The 16,159-nt window shown below is 47.0% G+C and overlaps 1 protein-coding gene across 1 annotated transcript in view; it reads left to right on the top strand.

Moving 5' to 3' along the window:
* Positions 1 to 2,601: 2,601 nt before the first annotated feature.
* Positions 2,602 to 16,159, top strand: part of SH2D4A (SH2 domain containing 4A) — a gene marked incomplete at its 5' end in the record, with an annotated part of 50,788 nt that continues 37,230 nt past the window's right edge. Inside the window, 2 exons of the mRNA XM_007455486.1 lie at positions 2,602 to 2,761; positions 4,046 to 4,217. Of these exons, the coding sequence (XP_007455548.1) occupies positions 2,602 to 2,761; positions 4,046 to 4,217 (332 nt within the window). The remainder of the gene's footprint in view (positions 2,762 to 4,045; positions 4,218 to 16,159) is intronic.

The following is a 16,159-nucleotide window of genomic DNA, read 5'->3' on the forward strand; positions in this document are numbered from 1 at the left end:
TTTGAATATTAACCCCTTGTTGTTTTTATCATTTGCAAATATTTTCTCCCATTCCATAGGTTGTTTTTTCATTTTGTTGATGGTTTCCTTTACTGTGCAAAAGCTTATACGTTTGGTTAGGTCCCATTTGTTTATTTATTTTTTTAAAAAAAAATTTTTTTGCGGTACGCGGGCGTCTCACTGTTGTGGACTCTCCTGTTGTGGAGCACAGGCTCCAGATGCACAGGCTCAGCGGCCATGGCTCACGGGCCCAGCTGCTCCATGGCATGTGGGATCTTCCCGGACCGGGGCACGAACCCGTGTTGCCTGCATCGGCAGGCGGACTCTCAACCACTGCACCACCATGGAAGCCCCCAATTGTTTAGTTTTTGCTTTTATTTCTTTTGCCTTGGGAGATTGACCTAAGAAAACTTTGGTACAATTTATGTCAGAGGAGGTTTTGCCTATGTTCTCTTCTAGGAGTTTTATGGTGTCATGTCTTACAGGTGTGGACTCTTGCTTGGTCACTCAGACCAAGAACGTGGAGCTAATGCTTTTTGAGCACTTGTCATGTGACAGGCCTGTGAGTTCAAACTCATTACTTCTGTTTTATCAAAGAGGGAACTCTGGCTCGGAGAAATATTGTGATGTATACATGGTCGCATAAAGAGTTGGTAGAAGCACTGGGATTTTAGTACCACTTTCTGGCTTTATGCAACACAGGGCCTAAATTTAAACCCTTCAGCCTGGTGTCTGGGACCTGTGCCAGGTGGCCACCTGCTCCCCCTGCATGATCCTCAGCCCACGGCCAGGTGGCTTCTAAAGCCTGTCGGCTCTGGCGGAGACCCTTGTTCCCCATGGCCCCATGTTGATTCCCTTCTCTGATCTTGGTCATGCTGTTCCTTGTGTCCAACACCAAACCCACCGCTATTCTGTGTCCAGATTCCATATCCATCCTCCCAAACTGAATGCAAAGAACTTCTTATTTCTTCCCTGTCCTTCCGAAGCATCCTCCGTCCTCTGAATCCTCGATGGACTTAAATATCTCGTGGTTACGGTGTATGTCCCCAGCCCTCCACACATCCCACAGCACTTCAACACCCCTCCCCAGTTACTGCAACTTTTCTAGGTAACTAGTTGGTCAGCACCTGCCTCCCCCAGCTAGAAGGAGGGACTGGTCTGTCTTGTTTGTAAGTGTTCACACGTGTCTACCTCAGGGCCTGGCACATAGCAGATACGCAGTGAAGTTCATTAAGTCAGTGACCTACCACCCTACTCTTTCTCTCCCAGGCTCTGGGTGACCTGCAGGAGGATGCTTCACCCCACAGCTCCACAGCACCCAGCTCTGCATCCTGCCAGCGTTAGGAACGCAGTAGGATTTTGTGGAGGGAGCTACACAGAGGCCCTGCTAGCCCCCCTGTCTTGGTACGAAGCAGAGGGCACCAGGCCGACACTCGCTTTATGGGAATGATTCCCCCTCCCTGGGTTCAGGAAGCTGTGTCGGCCCCCTGGAGGACCCCAGTGTCTTCAGAGCAGAGACCCCTGTCAGGGCCGCTAAATCTGACACATCCTATCTAATTCCCTTTCTTCCTGCCCCAAAGCCTCTGCCTCTTTACCTTCACTCTACTTCCAGTGACATGGCCACAGCCCAGCCTGCATGCCAGCAGCTGCCCATGTCACACACTCAACACCACTGGCTAGTGTGGGTCCTCAGGCCCAGGCATCTTGACCAGCCGTGGACCATGATAGCCCTGGTGAGTCCCCTCTGGAGCCTTCAGGTTTAGGACTGCCCACCCCCTCTCCTGGGAATGGTCCACCGTCCCAGGTTTCAGGGAACATGACCTGTGTGGCCGCATCTGAGAGCAGGAACTAGAGAGAATGTAACACAACCCCTGCTGGGAGCAGGAGTAAGTTCGGTTATTCAAGTAGCTTCCCCGCGTCTCACACTTCGGGCGTGTCATCTCTCATGGGCTGGCCCGAGTCTCTGAGCTGGCACGTCCGTCTGTCAACAGCACAGAGGGACGGTGGCGCCAGCCTCTCCTGTGAGTCCGTCATGTGTCATGTGTCAGACACCTGGGGACCTGCCTGCACGGCTGTCACCGCCTCCCCACAGCCATCCTCCTGAGTAGATGTTAGCATTCCCATTTTGCAGAGAAGAAAATTGAAGCTTAGGGAGATGAAATAATTTGTCCAAGTCACACAGCTAAGTGGCAGGGCTAGGATTTAGACTAAAGCTGATCTGGCTCTCAAGTGTTTGCCTTGTACTCAGCAATGAAACCTAGAAATGTAGTGGACACCCCAAGCCCTGGAGCAGCCGGGTTGCAGGGAGATTCTTAGGCTGTAGATGTTCTGGTGCCTGATGCTGCTTTGTTACCCTAAAGACAATGCAGACAATGCCTGCTTTCTTCCCATCTCGTGTCTTCACTTAGAAAAGGGGCACTACATTCATCATATTTTCAAACAAACGTACTGCAGCCCACTGCCGCCGCCCTGGGAATGCTGTTCATTCTGAACAGGTTGGACGGGCTTTGCCTCATCTGATTTTCAAATACTTTAATGATGGAAAACATCCTAACCCATGGCTAAAGATACTTGTTCATCCAGATTCTGTTTTGCCTGCAGACAATGGCAAATCGGTTCATTGGAAACTGGGAGCCGACGAGGAAGTCTGGGTGTGGGTGATGGGTGAGCACCACCTCGATAAACCCTACGACACGCTCTGTGATGAGATCCTTGCCCAGAGGGCACGGCTGAAGTCGGGGCAGGAGGTGCGGGAGCTCAGGTATGAACCTGCAGGCCCGTGAGGGACTGGCCAGGCACCACACAACAGGGCTGCGAGTCCTCTCGCTCTCAGACCCTGTGGGGGGCCTGGTGGGACTTGAGGGCACACGGTGACTCCCAGTTTCTGGAAAGTTCCTTCAGACTTCTGGCGACTCCCTTCATTTTCACAATGCCACCATGTCGGCCGTTTCCCTTTCCTGCTTGGGCATGGAGGTGGTTCTCTGGTGGCCCCAGGCTTCCCTAGCCTCGCGCTGGAACAGTGCAGCTGTGGGAGGGGGTGAGGCGCGGGCACCCCTCGGGCTTCAGGCTCCTGGGGCCCCGGAGGAAGTGGGCCCAAGGGTGCTTGTCTGTGCTGGGTGCTGGGAGCTCAGGAACGGGCCAGGAGCTTGCGGTCCAGGAGGAGAAACAGGCAGACACACAGGTTGTGGTGTGTGCTGGGACTAAGGCCAGGCAGAGGGTTCCCCAAGCCCATCATCCTGATCCACGGCGGTGAACCTTGAAAGGTAAGTAGTTTTCCAGCTACAGAAGGTCAGGCAGGACAATGCAGGCAGAGGGGTCATCAAGACCGCTCGATGGAGCATGTATGGCACTTTGGGTGATGGTGAGTCCTTTTGCTTGTTTGGGGTACACAGGAGTGAGGGGGGCTGTGCTCTGAAGTGCCTGGAAGGCCAGGTTTAGGAGTTTGGACCTTATTCTGTGACAGTGAGGAGGTGGTGAATGAGGAAGCGACATAATCAACTGCAGAGACAGGAAGGTAGCTTGGGTGGGAGCAGTGAGGCAGGGGATGGGTCCCCTGGGCTGGGTGCCAGGGTGGCCTCCGCGAAGTGTTGGCAGCCCCATGCGAGCAGGGAAATAGGAACAGACACGTGGGCCTCTCTTCCGTGCCGCAGTCCTGTGACTTCACAGCCGTAAGTGGGCACACGGAGAGAAAGGGACTCTTTGCTGCTGATGACACAAAGGCCGTGTGCTCTGGCTGTTTAGCTTCTGAACCAGGAGCCAGGCAGACCTGGGTTTCAGTCCTGGCTGCTGCGTGGCCTCGGATGAGTGATACCATTATTTTGAGCCTCTTACAGCAAAGCAAGGATAACAGTGCCTTCCTCTCAGGGTTGTTATGAGGATTAAGTTAATGTCTTTAAATACCTAGCAAAGGGCTCAGCCTACCATCAGCGCTCAGTAAATGGTACCCATTACTGGTTTCCACATAATTTGAATGCAGACCTCTACTTTGGGAAAGCTGTCTTTGTTGAAGACTGTTTTTGATAATTCCACATTTGTTTCTCTTCAGAAAAACTCAGTCCAGAGAATTCACCAGCAGCTTGAAACCAAAGTCACACTCCTCCGATGTGTGGGCACCAGGTGACCGGGAGCCTCGGAGCGTGTGTGACAAGGCGGCAGAAGAGGGGGGACACGGGCATGGCCGCGGGCCAGCTTCACCCCTAGAAGAGGAGAAAACGCCCGTGAGTCTTTCCTGTCTGTAAATGTGCGGAATTTCATGACGGGGGAGATGGAGGTATTGGGGTCACTGAGCGTCAGAATCCTAAACTGGCTTTTCTGGGACAAATCCCTCCCAGCTTGAAGGCCCTGCTGTTATTCCTTGTTGGGAGATTAGGGAGTTTGGCTCACCTGCCTTTTCACAAACGGTATAAGGCACCCTTTTCCACGGGAGAAGGTGTGAGGAAAGAACTCTAGATACAAAACTGTGCATTTTAAGACATTTCTGGGGTTATTTTTCCGTGTTATATGCCTTCTATAATGGCTCGGCAGACTCTTGAAGGGCCAGACGGTGGACCATGGAGCTTCTGGGCCCTGCGGCCTCTGTCACAGGTGTGCACAGGTTGTGGCCACTTTACTCACCAGGATGGTTGTGGCCGGGTCTGGTGCTCGGGCTGCAGTTTGCTGGGCCTGCCTGTAACACGGGCACCTCCGGGACCTAGATATGTCCTAATGGGTCTCCCCTTTTGTTGAGGACAGAGCACCAGTGTCTCTTGGCTTCATAGGTTCTGCCTGGGATTGTGGAACAGCTGTTGCCTCAACACAGCAGCACTCTATACTCAGAACTAGGATGATTCTCTTAGGTCAGGTGGTTTGAAAAGCTCAAACGTAATTTGCGGCTTGGATTATGGTTTGGAAGAATAATGAAACTATATGGTGAAGTATTTCTTCTGCCAACAATTTAATGACCCTGAGAACTAACGGGATTTGCAGCTGTGTGGCTTCCATTAGGTCTCTGGCTCTATGACGCTGTGTGTGCTTTTTACCTCTTGGAGGCTGTTAAGTGGGAGGTGTATTGAGAAGATCCCAAGATTGATTGATTTACTCATGCAATGAACAAGTACCCATTATGTGCTAGGCTTGAGATGACAATTCACGAGTGAAAATAGAATCACTGCTGTCATGAATTTCGTAGTTGAGGAAGCAGGGAAAGGCTTCACATAAAATGTCATTTCAAACGATGCCAGTGCTCCAGGACTGGGGTATGTTTCTGTGCCTCTCTCACCCCAGGACGTGAGCATTACCGGGGCGTGCATAATGGCTTTGCAGGGGACTCAGAGCTGGAGGTGACCACAGAGGCTGCCTGGGGCTGGAGGTTCCAGCAAAGGGACACTTGGGCAGGGCTGTGTGGCTGGAATGCAGAGGGAATGACAGAGTGAGGGGCTGGGCAAGGACAGACAGGACAGGGTCTTGGGGGCGACTTACGTGTTCTGACCCTTTGTGCAAGAACAGCTGGAAATTGTCAGTGATTTTTGAGCAAGGGGCTGACCTAAGCGGATTCATATTTTGAAAGGAACTGATCGGGCATCCCAGTGGGCAGGGGAGTGAGGTTTCTAGCACAGCCCAGGTTTCCAAGGTTGGATGCCTGGGGGTGTGGGTGTGTCATCAGCATAAACAGGAACGAACTGCTGGAGCAGTTGCTGGTTTTAAAGAAGATGAGTCTGGTTTAAAAACATCAGGGACTTCTCATGCTCCTCCAGGTGGAGATGTAAGTTGATTTTATACAAAAGAATAAAACACACACAATTTGACTTAGCGTTCACAGAGCTTTTCCTCATGGATTTAGTTCATTTTACAACACAATGCAAGTATGATTTCTTTTGTACAGATGAACAAACTAATGCCCAAAGAGAGATTGATTTGCCCCCCATATCTCAGAAAGTCCTCATTTTTGTATATCTACTTGAACTTCCACTCCCATCATAACTTTGATGTACTTAAAACAGATTCATTGTCTTCTCCAGATCTGCTCCTTGGACAAGAACTCTAGTGAGAAACCAAGGCAGGAGCTTTGGAAGTCACCCAGTGCATATTTCCAAATGCAATCCAGGCTTGCGCTGTAAAGATTTCCGTGTTTCGGCCATAATTTAACCATAGTATCTAGAAGGATACTGTCATGTCTTTAAAATTGCATTGTCTACACAAGGCCTAAAGTTTATTATAAAAGGAAAAATCATCAAGCCATTTTTATTGATGTTAGTGATCATAATGCTTATCTGAACAACCATGGGAGGATTTAAAGAGCCATCAATTTTCCAGAATTATAAAAAGTATTCAAGGAAAATCAGCTATAGATTTACTAAAATAAAATGGTCTTGTTGGACTTGTAATGAATTTCCACATGACAGATCATCATCAGAAAATGTGCCCCATATACTCAGAAAGTTCTCCAGACCTGAATCTGAAAGCACTCCTTACCGGTCTGATCTAAAATCTCTGAAGGGTTATGAAGAAGAGATAAAAGTTAAATTCAACCCAAATGTTGATGTGCCTTCAGCACCGTGGAAGCTCTTGTATAAGAGTCAGTCAGTCATAGGAGGTGGTGCTTCTTAGTTAATGATTTAACTGGGGCATAAGAGTGGACTGGGTTTCTTCATTTGTATCAGCCAGTGTCTTCTCAGCTCTGCTCTGATTGTCTTGTGAATGGAGAACATGTAGTCAGGGACCCCTTTGGGCCTGTGTAGGACTTGGGGGCCAATCCCACAGTTAATTCCTTCATTATCCTCCCTCTTTACCCACTAATATTTTGAATAAGATGAAATCAGCTTAAAAGAATGCCAGGCCAGCTTCAAGAGGAGAAAACAGCACATCCTAAGAGCACAGCCAGGAGCCTGGGATATTCTTCGGTGAGAAGGCATATTTGCTTTCGTGCGGGTAACTGGGGTGATCGCGGCGACGGGGAGGAATTTGACACTTCACGTGCATGCATCCCTGGACAGTTGCCAAATGACTTAGATGCGCTGTCTCACTCCATCCTCACAGCAGCCGTCGGAGACGTGAAACAGGGTCTGTTCTCCGAGGGGAGGAAGAGAGCAGTGGCTTGTGCAGAGCCTCTGTTAGAAGCAGAGCTGGGCCATCTCGTCTGCCCCGGGGAAGCTATCATGGCTGCATCGTCACCATCACACTGCTGGCAAGAGAGGTTTTGCTTTTGTGCCCCCAAAGCAGGAGTACTTTAGACCCAGATGTTGTTGGCTTTCAAATTAAACAGTATACTTTTTTCTGTAAGAAAACATGGAGAAAGAGAAAGAGGAGAGCGGAGAAACAGACGCAATGAGATCTGACTGCCTGGACACCTGCCAGGGCGGATCCACGGCAGTGTCCCCAGAGCTCGCAGTGTGGCCCTGCTGCTGCCTCTGCCAGATTCTCAGAGTTGCGTTTGCCCTGCGCGTGGCAGCACTGAGTCTGTGAGGCAGGGTTTCTCACGTGGGCTAGCGGACAAACCTCAGAACCTTTTAGAGCCTCTGTCTTCTCACCTGTAAAAACTGGGAATTAAAAATACCTGCCTTGTTTTATCTCATGGTTTATTTTGTAAAAATTACATGAGATAATATATTTGCAAACTCTTGGAAAACTGCAAATCCCACTACAACTCCAAGGGGTTATTTTAACCAGAAACACACGAAGCCTTGCCTGGTCTGCGTGACAGTGTCCTACACCCGGCCTGCCCTGCGTGCACCCTGCACGGTGAGGCCGACTGAAGTGAATCGGTCCTTCTGTGAGCTAAGGCTTGTCAGGGGCTCCATACGTGTAGTGATAGGTGTTACGGGGCCATAAGGGAGGCACCCAACTGGGTCTTGGTGTCTCAGGACTTGGGAAGAAGAAGGGACACCCCCCTGGAAAGCACTGCACCCAGTGAGGCAGGACAGAGTCAAGTTCCTGGTGGGGAGGGCGGGGCTGGCCAGGGAGGGCGGGGCTGGCCGGGGAAAGCCTGGGGGCCAGCAGGGTGTCAGAGTGAAAGCATCTTGAGTGGGTCCAGGGAGGGAGCGGCCTGACCCAGGCGGGGCTTGGCTGGGACGCGGGGAAGGCACTTTGGGAGGGTGTCTAGAGGCTGTATCATGGGGGAGGAATCAGGCTTGTCCTGTTTAGTTTTGTGTTGCTGCCGTAGCAAATTACTATGAACTTAATACCCACTTGTTATCTCACAGCCCCCAGGTCAGAAATCTGACGTGGCTTGGCTGGGTCTTCCATTCTCACGAGGCAGAAATCGAGGTGTTGGCTGAGAAGGGATCTTATCTGGAAGTTTTGGGAAAGAATCGCTTCCATGCTTATTCAGGTCATTGGTGAATGAGCAAGCCCTATCAGCCTGGGGACAGTCCTGGGGCTGCCTGCCTGCCTTCTTGTGCCGCCAGTGTTGCCCCTCCCGCAAAGGCAGGTGGAGTCTCTCTCCTGCTTGGAATTTAGAGAGATGCTAAGATTCTAGACTTGACCTTCTGCTGCATCTCTCGGATTCTTGCTGGAGAAAGTTCTCTGCTTTTAAGGGCTCATGTGATTAGTTGAGGCCAATAGAACAATCCAGGAAAGTCTCCCTATTTTAAGGTCTGTAGCTTATAATGAATACCTGCAAACTTCCTGTGTAACATGACACAGACACAAGTTCCTGGGGATGAGGGTGTAGACATTTGGGGACTACTCTACCTGCCACACCCTGTAGGTGGTGGACTCAGTACCCCTGGCCTACCCTCCCTTATCCAAACCCCTGGGCCAGATGTGTTTCAGATTTCAGATTTTTTTCAGATTTTATAGAAGAAATGCTATGTATATACTGTATAAGATATAGTGTCCCTGGCAGGGTTTGGTTGCACTTTGCAATCAGTTACTGTAAATACTGTAAATGATCTCATGTTAGTCCAAGTCAGGTTTTCCCCTCAATATGAGTTATGTACGTTCAGAGCTTGTTGGATTTCAGAATTGTTAATAAGGGGTTGTGGACTTATGGTAGGTTTTTGCTCTGTGGTAACATAATGAGAGCAAGCATGGTAAAAGTAGTCAGAAGAACTGGGCTTTCATTCTCACTCTGTGTCTGCAGGATTTCGTTTTTTCTTATCTATAAAATGAGAGGCTTTTAAAAGGTATGTAGACACAAAGCATAAGACCTCTTACGCACCTGCACCTGGGCAGACATCACTAATGGATCGCAGCTCTCCTTCCCCCGACCCAGGGCACGTGTGCCCTCGCGTCCTGTCCACAGATGTCTCGTGCTCAGTCCTGGGAGCGAGCACTAGAGATGGAATCAATTTGCTGAGATGACTCCTCCTAGCCTTCCAGCTGTAAATGCCGGTGATCCTAAACAACACCCATGCCTGTGTGGCCTGAAGGCTAATATTTTCTCATGTCTTTATGGCTGTTAAGAAGGGTTTCCATGCAGTTTTACTGGAAAAATCACATCACCAGGGCTGGACTTTCACATCCAAGCAGGAATTAGGCAGGGGTGTGAGGTCCAAGCCCAGCAGTACATTAACCCAGCCCCATTTCTGGAAATAAAGTGCATATTACGTCCTCCTTAGTCAGTTGGCTAGCTTATCCTCAGCTTTTCACCACAGCCCTCCAGCCCCAGATTGTAAACTATACCTCTTAACCCACCTGCATCTACTTAATCTTCTCACAGATAAAAAATTGTAGTGACCTGTACCCTTCCCTCCATGGAACCAGAACAGTAAACAGCCCAGTCTTTAGGTTTGCATTTGGATTATTTTATACCAATGTAACAATGATTTATTTTATACCTTCATTGGCAGATGGCTTCATCCAAGGAGATCTTTTCTAGAACAGTGAAAGATTTGTCCCAATTCTAAGGGTAGAGAATTTCTGCTTAACCCTTAGATCCACAAGAAGCAAACCTGGGGGATTTGAGAAGAGTTATGTGATGCCTGCCTCAGGGTTTGGAAAACTTGGGGTCCAGTCTCAGCATCTTTTTACACACTGAGGATAATCTTTACAAAATACTTCTTATATATTCATGCTAACTTAAAATTTTCATTTTAACAAATGGATGACCAAAAGTAAGACTGCCCAATTAAGTACCAGATACCTTGAAACAGTGCAGCTGACATAGAATACCTCTAGTCTGGGAATGGAGGTTTCCATCCTTAGAAGCAGCTCTGTGACCTGCGGCCCCATCCTACAGGAATCAGTTCTCTCTATAAAATAGGGATTAAATTAGCAACATTGTTTCTTTACAAAGAAGCTGAAAAAAATTTATGAGGTTGCTTGCCTAATATCATCTGATGGAAACAGCAAGAATTGCCCCTAAAGTCCTTCAGTTATGAGACGCTATTCTTACCATGAGCCCAGGCTTGGTCCTTCTCATTTTTCAGTTGAGGAGGTAGAGGCAGAGGGAGGCTGAGTGGCTGGTGCAATCTGAGGAGACAGAAATGATCCCTAGATTAGAGCTGCCTACATGGCTTCTTTTCTGGAAGCTGTTGCCCTCTACAAAATACCTGCCCTTTCCTTGTTTTGGGCAGCAGTGGCAGCACTTGGGAAACTCAGAAATGATGTTCTGCTTAATATCTAGTGAGAGTGTTCTGGTTCTCAGTGGATCACAGCAAACACTCAGTGTTGCTGGGAGCCTGTCCCTGAATGGGAGGTGATGGTAAATATGAGAATTTATCTGTCACCCAGCCATGTTCTGAGACATGCAGGTTGGGAAGCAGAGGCCATTCCCAGGCAGAGACAAATCTGTTGAGGAGTTAATAAGAGCCAGAGAAGAGGACAGACGAGGCACTGTGTGAGCAGGCGCCCCTCCCTGGGGGAGTCTGGGTAAGAACTAGGAGTACCCCTCTGCTGAGCAGAGATCCTTAGGGACCCTTGGCGTGGACAGCCCTTCAAAAGCAGTCAGTGTTTAACCCCTTCCCGCAGGAGAATTTGGGAGGGAAAAGAACAGGTTTGAGCGTGGTGGGTGGGATGCTAATTAAAAGATAAGCCCTTGGGCTTTCCTGGTGGCACAGTGGTTGAGAGTTCGCCTGCCGACGCAGGGGACACGGGTTCGTGCCCCAGTCCGGGAAGATCCCACATGCCACGGAGCGGCTGGGCCCATAAGCCATGGCCGCTGAGCCTGTGTGTCCAGAGCCTGTGCTCCGCAACAGGAGAGGCCACAACGGTGAGAGGCCCGTGTACAGCAAAAAAAAAAAAAAAAGAGATAAGCCCTTGTGTGTCTCTGTGTCAGGTGATTTGTAGGCTGGGGACTCATTCATCAGTAGACTGACTGTCCTTGCCCCAAAGGGGACCTTGGATAAAACTGTCTGCTCACTTTTAGATTATTTTTTCCAGAGACTTACTTGTTTTTAACAGAAATGGCCTTCAAAGTGGACCACATTGCAAACCAGGAGATTAAAAAAAAAATTAGAACACAAACATTTGGAATTCAAAGCATTCAAAAAAACCCAAAAAAGACCTCGAAGCTAGCAGATTAAAAACCCTTGAGCAAGAGTCTTCCCTGTCATACATAGTATCTTCTTTAACCAAATGGAACTAGAGATGAGACCTCTCACCTCTCCACCTCTACCATGCGCGCGCAGGCGCACACACACACACACACACATACACACACACACCTCCCACACTGCCCCAAGGCTCTGGCATCTGCTTTTACATCTGTCATTTCACTATAACAACTGATAACAAAAACATGCCACTAAAATGTGCATTTTAATCATAAAGTTGACATTGAAACTGTGGTAGTGTTCAGTTGTGTTTTTAGGTGTTATTCTAACTCATAGCGTTATGTTCCCTTCAGTAGAGAACAGTGAAGGGGCAACTGGGTAATGATTTTCAAGCACAATGGAAGGCTTCCACTTAGGTTTTCCTTCTTCCTTACCTCCTTCACCCCTTCTAGACTGAAGTTGTTAAGCTTGCTGTCTACTCAGAAGGCAGCAGTTCTCTAAAACTGGATTTTGATTGTTTGCCTTCATAAAGGAGAGATTCAAAAGCAAGATACTGAGATCAGACCACTTGACGAGAATGGAAAAGAATAAACTTGATTTGCTACTTTTGGACCCTTATTCATCTCGAGGTGCTTCTACATAGCAACCAAAGTTTGGGGTTCTATGTGGTACAGGCTTTCTATTAAGAGTGAAAAGTAGTATTAGAGCACAGCTCCTTAGGTGACTTAACCTAGGGGAGTAGGTGGGTGGAGAACCCTGCCCCCCACCGAGGGGTAGACGCCCTGTGCCAGGACCTGGTGGAGCCATCGTGGGACGGCTGGCTCTTGTCTGCAGACAGACATGTTGCCAGTCCCTCAGAGGGAGTAGGGGTCACACTAATAATGAGGACACCACTGCAAACAGAAGGGGAAATGTATTCTTGAAATGCAAGTGGAATTTTGAGGGTTGAGTTGAATCTGAAGAAAAAAAGAGAGATAATCCCAAACCAGTAACCGTTTTTCTCTTGATGTATATTCCTTCCTAGTATACACGAAGGAAGCATTTCAGTATTATTTTTGTGAGAGATGAAAGTATTGTGTATACCAGGTAAAAACAGATGAGGAATTAACCGTGCTCATTCTAATTCAAGAGAAGAGCCACAATCAGAGAGTTACACAATTACCCCAGTAGTTTTTGTGTAACTGTAATAGAATTTCATGGTAGTTTGTAGGATAAAATTTTACATAAGATAGAATCACAGAATCATAAGCCCTTAAAAGCCTTTTAAGCTGTTGGAGTTTTAAAAGTAGTATGTTATATTAAAAACTTCATATAAAGTGAATTACAAAAGAGAAAAACAGTTCTGGTGTTGAGAGTTGTACGTTACAAAGTTGGTAACACAACTTCATCTTGTGTGACGCACATGATGTTGGCAATGATTCATTTATCCGACGCACTGGAGTAGCGTGCTGGGAAGAAAAATATGGAACCCTGTGGGGCCTAGCTGACCTTTCTGGGGCTCAGTTTCCTGGTCTGAGAAATGGAGGTTACAGTAGCTACAAATCACTGGGTTGGATGTGAGTAAAATATTATATATGTAAATACTATTTTCTATTATTATTTATTGTTAGGCTCCTATTTTATGTTACGTCAAGACTTCCCAAATCAACCATGTTTTTAAGACTCTTTGACTACTCTCTTAACAATCCTTTGTTACTATCCTTATACTTTATATTTATATATATTACAGCTATATAAATATAATAAAGATATAAATATATATTTATAATATCCTTAAACTTTACATTTAAAAATTACTTTATTTTTCTTGCTGTCTTCCTTTTCTCCTTCATGGATCATATTCTCCCTGGTGAAATTGTAAGAGCGGCCTCTGAAACTCTTTCATATCTGAAACACTTTGCCCTAACAACCCTTATTAGTTCTGATTATTGCATTTCCTGAGGATGTTACTGCCCAGTTCTGCTGTTTGCACGTCGTTTGGAGGAGTCGTGGGTGAGGTGTGATGCTGGCGGACAGACCTTCATGCAGCATGACAGTTCCATGCTCTGCTCTGCTCAGAATAAACTCAGGCACTGAAGACTAATGCATTATTTAAAGAGGTGCCGTAAAGTTACACATCATACTAGAGTCCACTGTATTTTCAAGTCGGACTCTCCAGTAGTCTTTGTGCATAGATTTTGCTAGGAACAATGTTAGAGAAATGGGGAAAAGATTCCCTAAGTTCTCCGTTGTCCTAGTTCATGTTTCAGTAAAATCTCTCCACAGGGACCACACAACATATTTTCAGCAGTAAAACTGAATGTCCCTTTTTCATCCTGTTAGTCTAGTTGGCCTTAGGAAAGTATCTCCACTTTCTCTATATTATTATTCTTTGTCGCTTTATCAAAGCACGGTTTCATTATTCTGCCTCTCTCACTATTTTAGAAAGAAAAAAAAAACAATGCTAAACCCCAGTATGCTTAAAAGCTTACTATTATAGTCATCACTGGGAAATTCCCTTTTCACTTAAAATGGCTGAGAATAGAAATAGGAATCTGATTATTCCAGCGACCTGGTTAGCAAAGCGTGGGGACAGGCCATCGATTTTTGGAGAATTTGAATTAAGTCTCTCTTATTAGTATTAAAACTAGACTGAATATCTTTTTTTTTTTTTTTTTTTGCGGTCCCCGGGCCTCTTACTGTTGTGGCCTCTCCCATTGCAGAGCACAGGCTCCGGACGCGCAGGCTCAGCGGCCATGGCCCATGGGCCCAGCCGCTCCGCAGCATGTGGGATCTTCCCGGACCGGGGCACGAACCCGCGTCCCCTGCATCGGCAGGCGGACTCTCAACAACTGCGCCACCAGGGAAGCCCTAGACTGAATATCTTTTAATGATTGAGAACGTGTTCGTGAATATATAGTGTGTTCATTCATTCACCAAATACTTATTGAGGCCCTACTAAGTGCCCAGTCACTGTTCTCTTTGCTGGGGCTCCAGGTATCGTGAATTAATTAAGCTGACGTGATCTTTGCACTCACAGAGGTTACTCTTCTGACCATCAGTCTGTTAAGGAATACCATGGATTTAAGAGGTGTAAGATCAGGATGAGCCAATACTTAACTTAGCAGTTTGTTTTCAAATGAAAACTCTTGATTTTAGCCCCCTAATTCAGCTGTCCCCAACCTTTTTGGCACCAGGGACCGGTTTCATGGAAGACAATTTTCCACGGATGGGGGGGTGGATGGGGGATGGTTCAGGCAGTAATGTGGGTGATGGGGAGGTTGGTTCAGGCGGTAATGCGGGTGATGGGGAGCGATGGGGAGCGGCAGATGCAGCTTCGTTCACTAGCCCGCTGCTCACCTCCTGCTGTGCGACCCGGTTCCTAACGGGCCATGGACCCTTAGCGGTCTGCGGCCTGCGGTTTGGGGACGCCTGCCTTAATTCATCATTTTCTTCTTCACCATTAAAATATAAGCGCTAAAAATGTTCTGTTCACTGGAGCTTTCTTGTTTATTCCAAAGGCTCTTGACGTTTGTTTGATTGTATAGTCCTACTTTTAAACAGAGTGAATATTAGGTTAGAAGCCAGAATGAACCATTTTTCAAACCAGTTTAAAAAGTGAATATAATTAGAATAATTCTCACATGACACATAGTCTCTAGAGGAAATACAATTTGTAACCATATAATATTGATGTTGCTGCGTCTTTTGTTTACAAAAGACAAACAAAAGCGTCTTTTGTTTACCCATTGCTTATATAGATTTGAATGGCCATAATTCTAAGTTTAATGGTAATTTATATATACTTATAAAATCCTTTGGTCATTGTGGAGGGGCTCCACTCCCAGGTCTCCCTGGTCCACATTGATTGGAGAGGACCATTCTGACTTGGTGTCTGCAGGAAGTCCACTAGCTTGTGACGTCATTGCCTTCCAAGTTTTCTCTCTGTTTTTTTGGAGCTTTTGCATAAATATTCCATGGCAGTTTTCATTTTTAAATAAAACAAATATGAAGAAGGTACAATAGCTTTAACTCTGCCCATAGGGCTTCAGCAGCTGCAGAAGTCTCTGTGATGCGGCAGGTGGGAGGGGACTGCCGTGGCTTCTGTGCACAAGAGCAGAGAGAGGTTCTCTCCGGGACACCCCACAGAAGGAGCAGGGCGAGGGTTTCAGACCCTGCTTTCCTATCTATGAACAGGTCGCCTTACGTTTTTGGTAAAGGGATAATAACCTGCTTTGATACCCTTATGGTGTTGATATGAAGGTCAAATGATGCATGGACTTGAAAGTTCTTTGTAAGAAAAAATTATGCAAGGAGGTGGGTAGTTTTCCAACCTTCCTTGTGTTGCAAATTGGAATAGCTAAAGAGTCTATTCCCTGGAACCCAGCGTTGTATGGAAGCTTCAGAGAGGGCCCGGCACCCTCTTCAGGATGCCTCTTCATCCTTGAGCTGGGGTTGCTCAGAGTGCTATTCCTGAGGCTGTCTCCTTCTGGTATTGACATTGCGAATCATCACTTTTGAGCCATGGATCTGGCTGTTTTTTAGTAAAGGAGATCTGGCTCACTCTGCTTTCAGTCTATTCCATTGTACATGGTGTGCTTTGTGGATTTGTAAGCATGTAAGTGTATCTGAATGAACTGCTCTACGCAAGTCTTTTTTTTTTTTTTTACATCTTTGTTGGAGTATAATTGCTTTACAATGTTGTGTTAGTTTCTGCTTTATAACAAAGTGAATCAGTTATACACATACATATGTTCCCATATCTCTTC

Source organism: Lipotes vexillifer, unplaced genomic scaffold (assembly GCF_000442215.2).
Source record: "Lipotes vexillifer unplaced genomic scaffold, Lipotes_vexillifer_v1.1 scaffold414, whole genome shotgun sequence".
Classification (NCBI taxonomy): domain Eukaryota; kingdom Metazoa; phylum Chordata; class Mammalia; order Artiodactyla; family Lipotidae; genus Lipotes; species Lipotes vexillifer.